At 28.2% G+C, this 12,285-nt stretch overlaps 1 protein-coding gene across 6 annotated transcripts; it reads right to left on the bottom strand.

Annotated features, from left to right (window-relative positions):
* Positions 1 to 1,655: 1,655 nt before the first annotated feature.
* On the bottom strand, positions 1,656 to 8,958 carry LOC111683732 (extracellular superoxide dismutase [Cu-Zn]). Of its 6 annotated transcripts, XR_006941316.1 has the most exons (6): positions 8,803 to 8,958; positions 4,671 to 4,743; positions 4,378 to 4,596; positions 2,893 to 3,143; positions 1,934 to 2,099; positions 1,656 to 1,853 (listed from the first exon to the last, which is right to left on the bottom strand). XR_006941316.1 is itself a non-coding variant. In XM_023445836.2 (5 exons), the coding sequence occupies exons 2-5, from the start codon at positions 4,734 to 4,736 to the stop codon at positions 2,198 to 2,200; spliced, it is 735 nt and encodes a 244-aa protein (XP_023301604.2). In that variant the 5' UTR covers positions 4,737 to 4,743; positions 8,803 to 8,958; the 3' UTR covers positions 1,656 to 2,197. The 6 variants fall into 6 exon arrangements, 5 of the variants coding, with proteins under 5 accessions (XP_023301604.2, XP_046810576.1, XP_023301605.2 ...); XM_023445836.2 differs by having other exon boundaries at positions 1,656 to 2,396; XM_046954620.1 differs by having other exon boundaries at positions 1,656 to 2,099.
* Positions 8,959 to 12,285: the final 3,327 nt, after the last annotated feature.

Raw genomic sequence — 12,285 nt, 5'->3', positions numbered from 1 at the left:
AACATAACAACAAAGTTGAATGTTCTAATAAATGAAATTTTTGAGATTTTTTTCTTGGACCAGCACTCAGGTGATGACCCCTTCTTATGCTGTGCATTGTGTTGGAACTAGAAAAATAGGTTGTTGGAGGGGGCATAGAAAGGGAAGTGTTTGTGGACATTTGATTTAAATAATTTGAAATTGGCTGGGAATACTTCTGCAAGATCTTTGTTCCACTTACAAACGGTGTGGCTGAATAATGTATTTTTTCTGGGTGTGTTCATTATGAAAGTCGTGTGTTTCACAAAAATATGCGTTATCGAAAACCAACCATAAAATTAGTTGAGGTCGCTAAAATCAATATTAGGATCATTTAAGGGATTGAAATTTTATGGAAATATTATAATTCTGTTAAAAAATCTGCATCCTTTTATAAAAATATATCAAATGCAGCACTACCCAAAAGTAAATGTAACAAAAACAGCAACTTCCAGTGGATATAGTTGTTTTAGTTTCAATCTGTAGATTATAAACCTCGATATTTATTGGCTTTTGATTGATCACAAGCATTCAGCAATTCAGCATCATTAATGTAAATTATGAAAAAGTTTAGTTTGCACACCCCTCATATATAAATATTTGTATACAGACCGATTTTTTTAATAGAAAATTACAAAATGTTTAAGTTTTATATAAAGTCAATTTTAGAAGTGAATCTGTGCAATTTAGTACTATTTAAGCAATTCATGTAACCATCCCTACTATAGTGGTGTAGGATATAATTACGACTTAAGTTTTAACAGCTTGACAGACATATGGACTCTTTAAAATCGATTTGTATTCAGCAAAAACTTCACTTATCCGGTAAAGGGGCATATAATATTGAAGAAAGGCATTAGGAATTTACTTTTTGGGGAATGACTACAGATTTTAATTTCATGTTTGTTTGACAAGCGCTCTAGAATCTGGAAAACTGTTAACAAATTGTATTTTACAAAATAAAAGGATATTATTGAAAATGATCACTTATGAACAACGTTTCAAAGAGAAAAAATTTAAAGCATGATTGATGAATAATCCATGATCTGGACATGTCCATGATCTGAACATGATCAGACAGATATACAAACGGTAATTCAAAAATGAAATTGTATCAATTATAAACATAACAAAGTAGAAGGTTGTAATAAAATTATAAAAGTGAGAATCGTAATTTAATGACCAATATAATGTGGAGGGTTTTATGCGTTTATACTGATGTTTGTAGCATAAAAAACCTTAAATCAGAATCACTCTCTTGAGTCAATTTAGCTATATATGTTTGCTCGTTAGTAGATACAAACAGCTATGTTAACATTTTGCACACGATACAGATTTTTCAATATAATCTGATGATCGGTCCTTTATTTTGCCTAGTCTTCATATTTTTGTTGAGTTCGGGGGTGCGATTACCCCCGAACTCAACAAAAATATAAACTTAGTAAGTTCCAAAGAAGGATGTAAATACATGAAAAATAAAATATATTCCTAGGCCTCTATCAGGCCTTTTGTGTGCTCCTTAACCAGTGTCTAAGGTGGGAATCAAATTTTTCACATACTCACTGGTGTAGGGTGTTATGCTCAAATTAATCTTTTATTGCCTCAAAACTCTTTAATATTTACAAATGAAACAAATCTTTTATATTAATACATAATGGATGGTTTGCTTTTTATTTTTAAAGAAATAATACTTAATATAACAAAAATATATAAAAGTTTTGATCGAAACTTAATAATAATTCAAAATTATAGCAATTAAAGCGGATAAGAATAGAGCTATGGAGATGCCCAATGTAGAACTGCCACCACTGCAAGGTAATACGCCATCAACAACTCTGCAAGAAATGGGATTGGCAATATTGTAAATTTTTTATTTTAATCAAAATCAAATGGAATATTGATAACAAACACACACACAAGACACTACGAGTATTGAAGACATTGACAGATTTGATAGATAATTATATTGTTTGTTTAGAATAATGTTAGGATGAGGATATGGGAATAAAAGGATTTTAGTTTAATAGCATTTTAGTAATTTTTAATTATCATCTGCACAGGACACAGTGTGTTTCGAAAATCTGCAAAAAATGGATTTCAATATTTTTATTATAGATTTCAAAACTGTTACGTATCTAATAGACAATATGTTTAAAGGAATTATAACATTTCCCGATACTTAGCGATAGTAATAGGGATGTGGTTGTGGATAATGGTATGTGGGTGGATAAGGATAATGATATGGATAACCAGAAGACAATAGTGGATAGATAACTTGATCATGCGGTTTGTCATGAGGTACATAAAATGTTGGTTGATTTTGTGATGATTGTGGTGGTGAAGAACATGATATATCAGCATTAGGTGAAGTATTGTGGCTGTAAATAAAATTCAGAAACATTTAAGATGTATTAATAAATTTAACCTTGATAAACTGCAAACAGATTAAACCCAAGTTAGCTAAACTGTTAATCATACAATATTTACCTTTATACACATTTACCTTCATCAATTATAAATTGTTATAAAATAAATTTGAATATTAGATTTTATTAAAAAAAACACCATTTAATACTAAACCAAAAATATATAGAAATAAAAAAATAGACAAATTTAAAACAGGACCCTAATAAACTGTTAAACGTTAAACATGAATTAAAATATAGTCAATAATACCATTAACATTTAGTAGACAAAAAAACAAACACACAAATGACAAGTAAAATTGTTGAAAAATATTTAATTTGTAATCAATAAGTATAAATTTGTTGAATATTTCTTATTGTTTAGTAAAACACAAAAACTGTCTGTTTTTAGTATTAAGTAGTAAAAGTCAATAGTAACGAAAAAAACTGATTAAAATAGAATATTTACTTGACACCAATAACTCCACAGGCAGCACGTCCGCCAGCATTGCCAGTCTTTTTCGAATCAGGATGTGTTGTTTTACCCAAATCATCAACATTATCGTGTATAACTAGACCACGTCCGATAATTGTCCGTGGACCGGTTAAACTTATCAAATGATCTGTAAATGTGGTATCCACAACACCATTTTCATTCGCTTCAATATTGCCAAGATCACCAACATGACGAACTTCATCACCGGGACCACCATGATCCATCTGAAATGTATTCGAAGGATGATTTTTTAAGAATTACCAACATTGAGCTACAACCGGTTTCTGCTTAATAAACTAAGTTGTATGTTAAATATGTTCTCTCTAGATCAGTACTTTTTTTAAATACTAGTTAACAGTCCATAGGATAGACCAAAAACTAGTCCATAGGATAGACCAAAAACTAGTCTATTGACTATATCAAAAACTATTCCATAGACTAATCCTAAGACTAGTTCTTAGATTCGTTCATTAACTAGTCGATAAATTAGTTCAAAGACTAGTCCAGAGACTTGTCAAATGGTTGATCAATGACTAGTTAGTCAATGTACTAGAATGAAGTCCTTAGATTAGACATGCCAATGAGTGAAAATACCAGTTAACAGATTTTTCAATAGACACGTCCATAGGTTAGTAAATACACTAGTCAACATATTGATCAAAAGACTAATTAATAAAAAATTTTATAGACTTTTTGATATACTAGATAAGAGTCCATAACTTGGTCCACAGATTTTCCCATCGACTAGTCCATAGTCTTGTCAAAAGTTTAGTTCATATAATAATTAATAAACGACTTCAGAAGCTAGTCCATTGGTTAGTCAATAGACTAGTTAATGAACTAGTTTAAAGTCCAGTCCCAAGACTAGTCAATATTCCATAGAATAATCCATAGATCTATGGACTAATGAAAGCACCAGTTCATAGATTTATCTAGATCAGTAAATACACTAGTAAATAAACGTAGATATTAAACATTAATAGACGAGTGAAAAGACCAGTCCAAAGACCAGTAAATACAAACTAATCCAAAGAATAATTAATATTCTAATCAATAAAATACTTCATAGATTATTTGATATAGATAGAATTGTCTATTAACTTCTTGAGAGATAGAGAATTCAATAAATTAGTTTATATACTAGTCCATTGGTTAGTCAATCGACTAGACTAAAGACAAATCCAAAGACTAGATAATAAAAATGTCCATGGAAATATTAACTTGAGATTTATAATTCGATAAAAATAGTGTAGTCCACTTATTAGTCCATAGACTAAAAAATTAACTATTCAATAATTTAGTTCATAGATTAGTCTTTTAGCTAGACAAAAGACTAGTGTAAAGGTCGTTCCATATACTAGTTAATAGCCAAGTCCAGGAACTATAAAATTGACATTAATTGTTCTATAAAAAATGGTGCAATCCACCTTTAAGTTTGTACATGTATTTATTACTTACCTTGTCAGGATTAAAGTGACCACCCATGCTTAAGCAACCATTCGTCAAGTCTCCTTTTTCATGAACGTGGAAACCATGTTTTCCGGGAGTTAAACCAGTTATAAAAACACGAACATGAACATTTTCTCCGCAAGCATTTTGTATGAATGTTACATTTCCATTCACTTGATTGCTATTCGGACTCGATACATAAGCAATGGCCTCGATACGAGTATTTTTCTAAAGTTGGACAAATTGAATTATTCATAAAATAAAAATAAAATTAATTATAAAATAAACAAAACTAAATTTACCTCTGCTGCTAGAGCTGATACCGCACAAACGGCTAAAATTGTTGTTAGTAAATGGCAAGAATTCATTGTTTTACTGAAATGGGGAAATGGAAAGACATACTATATAGTACTACTAATATGTACATAAAATGGAACTTGATTATTACATTTTATTAACACTATTATTTCCTTTAGTTAAATATAAAAGTAGTTTACATTTTTTGTTGTCAATGAAAAGTATGCAGTAGTGACGTTTGCATATTTTTTTATTCAATGAAATAAAATTTAATAGTAACCGTCATACTAACCCCCTCCTTTCTCTGACTCTTGGTTGATACTTATTTTATTGTACAATAAATATTTAAACAGTCGTCACAAACATTATAAGGACGCCAACATAATTATTTTTTTTTCAAATACAGCAGGCGTTATATGTTTCAACTAACTGTGAGAGATGGGAAATTAAATTTAGACATTGTACCAAACGTCATAGACATTTGTACTTTTTTCACTGTAATTGTACCAAGACATATATTTTTATAAATTTATTTGCAAGTACTACTAATTTATGTATGTTTATAAACAAATGGAATTAAATTTTTTTGAAATATTTCATTAAATGTTTAAATTGTACCAAAATATATCATATGCGTACTATTGTAGTGTTTTGATTCGAATATTACCAAAAAAAGTACATTTTTATAAACTTAACCAATCCTGGTGTGTGTTGTGTCATTAGACAGACACTTGTATCTGAACAAAAAAAAGCTATAAAAATCTCGTGCTTTTTGTTATAATGGATTTAATAAATTTTTAAACAAGTACTTATTGTATGTTATTACGAGTACGTATACGTTTAAGCTTTCCGATTCACCTACACTTATGACAGATGTTTGTTAGAATGCGGCACAATAAAATAAACATCAAATGAAATCTTATCCAAAGCCTCTCCACATAATTTGTTCTCCCATGTCCGTCATATACATATTTACATACATATATTTTTGTATTATTATTGACCTCTTCTGCTAAATAGTTTTGATTTTATAACCTTAATATAATTTTTTAGATTTTTTACTACATTCAGGAATATCAATAGAAAGTGTTTTTTTTATTTTCAATGTCTATACAGGGTCAAATATTTAGATGAATTGTAGTTCTTTATTTGTGAGTATATATTCGAATGTGTTTTTGACTTCCAATAGGAGATAAAACGTGATATTTATTATAGGAAATTACCACGATTTTAAGCAATAAAGTTTTTTATTTAAAATGTTGCTAGATAGAAAAATTTATTAAAATAAACTAATAATGAATAATTTACAAATTATTATGAATAATTGTTAACACGAAATATTATGAATTTTAAGATTTACCGAAGTAATTAAGAACTGCAATGAATTTATAATCAAATTAATTTAAATCATTTTTATTATAAATAATAAATTAAACCTGGAGTTCAGTTCATGTGAGTTACTAGTCATTCCTGTAAAAATTAGACATATTCTATTATATTTATTTCCGCAAAAAAAAGTATTTTACTATAAGTTTCCCTATTACTTAAAGTCGTGATACACGTTTGTCAGATCTTACAACAATGTCAGTAAAATGTTCAGAAAATATCTAACACTCGTCTAAACTTACAATTTTTCTTTTGCAACCTTGTCAGAAAAAGCATTAATGACAATATTACAAAACAAAATTTGTAAGTTTGCAGTGTTAACAGACATTTTCTGCACATTTTACTGCCAACGTTGAAAGATCTAACAACCATGTTTATATAGCATTATAAGTTCTTAATAACAATATTTTTAATATTTCATTAAAATCGTTAGATGACAATTTTTACATAAGATACATCTCACGAATATTTAAATTTTTCATGGAATAGTGTTATAGTTGAAAGAATTGGTCGATCGCAGAGTCAACTTAGGTTGATCAAAAGACATTTTTAACACTATTTTCGACAATAGTTTGTTAAGATGATACATCAAAGTAGGGCAATATTTTGGATTATTTTGACTTGAAGTTGCCACTATCAATCAAACATTACCACCTTTGCATCACATCCAAATATTACTCGCCCAAGATGATCTAGCGAAGTATTTCATGGTGATGGTGTTGACAATTGTTTTAAAAACACGAAAACCTATACGAAATTTTCTTAGGGCCGGTACATAATGGGCCAGTCATGGAATATGAAATGTTTACATCGACAAATGCCACAGTACAGTAAGAATTTTTCTTATATTTTGCTTATAATATCACATAGACTATTCAAAAGGTTAGTCCATAGATTAATAAATGAAATAGTCCATAGATTAGTCAATAGACTATACAATATGCAACAGATTAGACCACATACAAGTCAATTGACTTTTTGATATGAACTTACTTAACAGACTAGTCCAGAGGCTGTTGAATAGAATAGTCCATTGATTAGTTAATATACTATTTATTAGACTAATCAATAGGCTAGTCCATACAGAAGTCAACAGATTAGTCCACATATATGTCAATAGACTAGTTCATCGATTAATCAACTGACAAGTCAATAGACTGACTTACCCAGCAAAAACTAGGTAATGGATTGTACTTCCCTAACCCTTTTCCTGGGAATCAATAGACCAGTGCACAGAATATTTAAGGTACTAGCTATTTTAAAGACTATACAAAATGCTTTGAAATTTAATCCAGTACAATTGACTTATTAATAAGTTAGTTCATAGACTACTCATCAGACTAGTCCTTAGGCAATTTAATAGCATAGTCCATAGATTAGTCAATAGACTATTCCTTAGACTAGTTAATAGGCTAGTTGAAAAGCTAGTCAATAGGCTAGTCCATACCGACTATGTCAGTAGACTAGTCTATAGACTAAATCATAGATTGTTCAACTGACTAGATAATAGACTAGTTCATAGATTAGTCAACTAACTATACCGAAAAGCCTTTGAAATATAGTTTAGAACTTTAATCCAGTTTTTTTTTTTTTTTTTTGAAAAATTTAGTACCTTTTTAAAATTTAAGAGTTCTTTGCCAGTAATGGAAACTAGCTCTTATAGAGAATCGGTTTATGGTCAATAAATTATTTAAAAATTATGATAATATAAAAATTGGCTTTAGCATGGTGATAACTCTCCCTAATACATAGACATTTCAAATTCCTCTGAATCAATCTGATACTTATATATTTTTTAACTTCTCGAATATTTCGATTTTTTTCTTGGTTTAAGCAGTTAATAAAGGTCAAGGGTCAAACTTAAGCAAGAAATATGAAGTTATGGCGATTATCTCACATTTCAAAATATATACATATTTTTTTAAAATTCAGTACTACAAACTTTAACAGAGTAACAAATACTTATTCAAATTAGATTTAAAAGTAATTTTACATTAACTAAACCGACTATTTCAGTTTGATCTTTATATTGTAAACTGTCCCTTATGGGTATAACTAAATGTTATTTTTAAACTTCACAAATGACACACAAATTTCCTCTTCTTACAAATTATTGCAACTAAATTAAATTTATTGTATTTTATGTATCTGTTTAAATTGTATTGTATATGCAGGTATATAAAATACCAGTTATTATGCACTTTTACCAAGGCATAAGAAGATTCTGTTGAATTTTAATTTAAAAATTCACAAGATGCATTTGTTTGTAACTGCAAAAACCGGTTTAAATGCAAACAATGGCGGTGATTTGCATTTTTGAACTTTTAAACAAACACACTACCTTTAATTAAACACCAATTTTTTAACCGGGCTATAAGATTCTTCAACTTAAACAAGGTTAAATATACAACAAAAAGCTTTAATAAAAAAATACACATATACTATTTATAAACATGTTATTTATTGCTGAAACAATAAAAAATTTTTAACAAATTATCAGATGTACCTTTGATAAATTTAAGCTAAAACACTTTGTTAACAGTGATTTATATAAAGTAAAAATCGAATAAAATATTATTAAGAAAAAACAATTGACCTGATTTAATTTTTAACTTTTTTGCTGACAATATAAAACATTTTATTTATAAATTGTTTTTATTTATTTTTAAATTTTGTTTATTACACAAAAATTCCCAATTATAATAATATTTATGCTTTGCAGTTATTTTATTTAGTCGTAAATTAACTTACCCTATCTAATATGTTTTTATTTTTAATTTTATTTGTTGTTTTGCAAAAAAAAATATGCTTTTTAACTACGTTTTAAAATAATCAACACGATTGATCAGTTGGAAAATACAACCGTTTAATTCAACAGCTAAAATACAACTGTTCTCTTATGGTAATGGAGCAGCATTCTTTAGATCAGCTATATAGTAAATTAATCCATTCCATTCATACAAACGAAAGTGAATTGCAGTTGAAAAGCTTAAAAAATTTACCTTTATTATTATTATCTCACTCAAAAAATGTTTAAATAAAAGCACCCATAACAACAAGTACCCTGAGTAATGAAATAATGGTTAAAGTAATGCCAGAATTATGTAATTATCAGTAAGCCCATTTGGTATGAGAAAAATCTCTAGAATATTACGTACACAAATGTAAAATCTTACAACGTTGGCAGTAAAATGTTCAGAAAATTTCTAACAACCATGTGAACTTACAATGATTGTCCTGAAAATCGTGTAAAAACAATAGAACAATTTAACGGTTAATGTTTTCTAAATTAAGATCTGGTAACTTTTGTTATACAACAATGTGACAACATTGTAAACTGACAATATTTGTTGGCAGACAAATGTATTGGTTGACAATTGTCTGGCAATGAAATTGAGGGTTTTCTTTTAATCGTCTGAACTGACAATTAACGTATTGCTGTAAGTTTTGCAGACTATCGTTAGATATTTTCTGAATATTTGTCTGCCAACGTTGTAAGATCTGACAAGGGTATATACGTATGTAGCTTAAATCAGTAAAAGTTGTATTTACTTAAAACAAATTCTTGTTGCACAGTGTTAAAATAATCAAGTGGCAATATCATCAGAGAGTATTAATAGAGAATAACATGTATTTAGGGAGAATAAACTTTTAAACAAAGGTGAGATATATTTTTAACTTAAAAATTTCGAGATAAGTATGTAGTATTGTAATTTCAAACATAAACAATTCAGAACAATTTCAGGGAACAACTATAATTACAGTATTTGACCCGATAAAAAGTATAGTTGATTTTTTTTACTTTAAGCACGTACATTAAAAATTGTTCATGTTGTTATGGGATTTTTAAAATAAATTATTAAACAAAAAAATAAATCATTTAATTAGCTTGTTTATTATGCAATTACGTATTTTAAATATTTAAAATTTTAATTAAAAATCACACAAAATGTAAACAAAACAAAAAAGAAATATGTATTAATTTCTAAATAAACAAGTAAGAGTTCTAAATTCGTCCGAATCTTATATACCCTTCACCATGGTGTGTTACAGTTGGTACTTGCACTTTGGGCTCAACATGCTTAATATCATGTTTCTAGATTCAATATTAAAGAAAATTCAAAAAAGTACCTTTTGAAAAACGAAAAGATAGAAAAATACTCTACATACTTAATTTCATATTTCTAGGTTTAGTATTATAAAAATTCAAAAAGTACTTTTCAAAAAACAAAAAAAAATTCAAAAGTTCACTTTTCCCGGTTCTCACCTGATTCCGACTCTACGAACTTAATTTCGTGTTTCTAGATTCAATATTATAGAAAATTCAAAAAGTACCTACAAAAAAGTACCAAAAAGTTCCCTTTTATGGGTTCTTACCTAATTCAGACTCTACATACATAATTTAATATTTCTAGGTTCAATATTATGGAAAATTCAAAAAGTACCAAAAATTTCACTTTTTTGAGTTCTCACCTAAATTCGACTTTACGTACTTAACTTCATTTTTCCAGGTTCAATATTATAGAAAATTCAAAAAGTACCTTTTGAAAAACGAAAAAGTACCAAAAAGTTCTCTTTTATGGCTTCTAACTTAAGCCAGGCTCCACATTCTTATTATTTTGTTTTTGCTTTTTGCAATTTCTGTCTGTCTAACAGAATTATTGAAGATTCGGATCTCGCCGATATCTGGGGTCCTCTAAAAACTGATTTCAACTAACAGACAGACGGACAACGCTTAATACTCCGCTACCTGTAATGATCCAGAATATATACTTTATAAGGTCGGAAAATTATATTATATAAATTATGGAATGACAAACTTATATATACCACTCTCACGAAGGTGAAGGGTATAACAACTTGGACTTGGGAGATGTCTATTGTATTTTTAATTAAATTGCTTTTAGAGTAATTATTATTAATTATTTTTAAATTATTTGTAATTGTAATTGATAAATTACTAATTACAATTGTTTAATTGTAATCATTTGATACTATAAACATGTAAAATCGTTTTATAGTTACACGTACTACTTATATCACCAAAATTTTCAATTACTCTAAAAAATATTTATGTTATACCCACAATCAAAAAATATATATTTTGAGTCTTTATTAGATTAAAAATTGGTGAATATATGTCCACGATTAAAGACATACAGTTAACAACTGACCTTAATAAGATAATTGTGTAGTTATTGGAATTGATCAAGTGACTTTATCAAAAAATGTCTTTTACAGATAAAACCAGATCGTTTAGTCGTATATAAAACTAAGTTGTGCTGATTTTCATGAAGCTACTATTAGATTTAACATAATTTCGAGTTCCAAATCAAATTGCGAGGCGTCTGGATTGGAGCTAGGTCCGATGGACCGATTTCAAATATTTCAAAATTCTATTAAAGAATTCTGACATTTATAAACCAACTTTAATGTATGTATAACCAATATTTATTTCTATGTATTACAAAGATCCAGCAAAAATCCTTAACAGCGTTGCCTCTATATTTATATATTTATTTTCAAAATTACTCAATCGTTCCTACAAATACCCAGAACCACAATCCAAATATTCTATTCCAAATTACTATTAAAATTCCATAACTGACATTACCCCCAAATAAAGAAAATCTATATAATCTCGATAATTAGTGGTTTGTTTTTAGCAATTAATCAATCTTTCAATTACTATAGTAATCATCAATCCGTATTACATACCCTATACGAATAATGTCATTCAACAAAAGATTAAATTATACATTAAACGTGATTCCAAATAGTGAAAGAATCGAACCATAAATGTATTAGTCCGTTTATACTGACACTTTCCGAAATTCACTTTTAATTTCGACATAGACTATTCCCCGCAAAAATTTTAATAACTCTGCACATGCGAGTAACGAGTACTCCTACAAGGACTATGAATGGTTCAAAACTAATCCAAATATATAGAATTAACATATTCCGTTTAGTATTGTGATGCCATAGGCGAGAACCATGTAATCCATTCATGCATTACATAAAAGTAATCCCACTCCCTATATACATAATCCACAATATTCTATTATGTAATGTAAAAAAAACTAAACACGATCAAATTTAAACTAAACACTAAACTTCAAAATTATTCCCCCTCACAACTCAGAGTTATAATATATATTTTCTAAAATAACCTTTATTTGTACTTACAATATTATCACTTTCCAAAATGCTTTTGCAAACAACAAAACATTA

The sequence above is a fragment of the Lucilia cuprina genome, chromosome 6, assembly GCF_022045245.1.
Source record: "Lucilia cuprina isolate Lc7/37 chromosome 6, ASM2204524v1, whole genome shotgun sequence".
NCBI lineage: Eukaryota > Metazoa > Arthropoda > Insecta > Diptera > Calliphoridae > Lucilia > Lucilia cuprina.
This window is presented reverse-complemented; position numbering and strand designations above follow the sequence as displayed.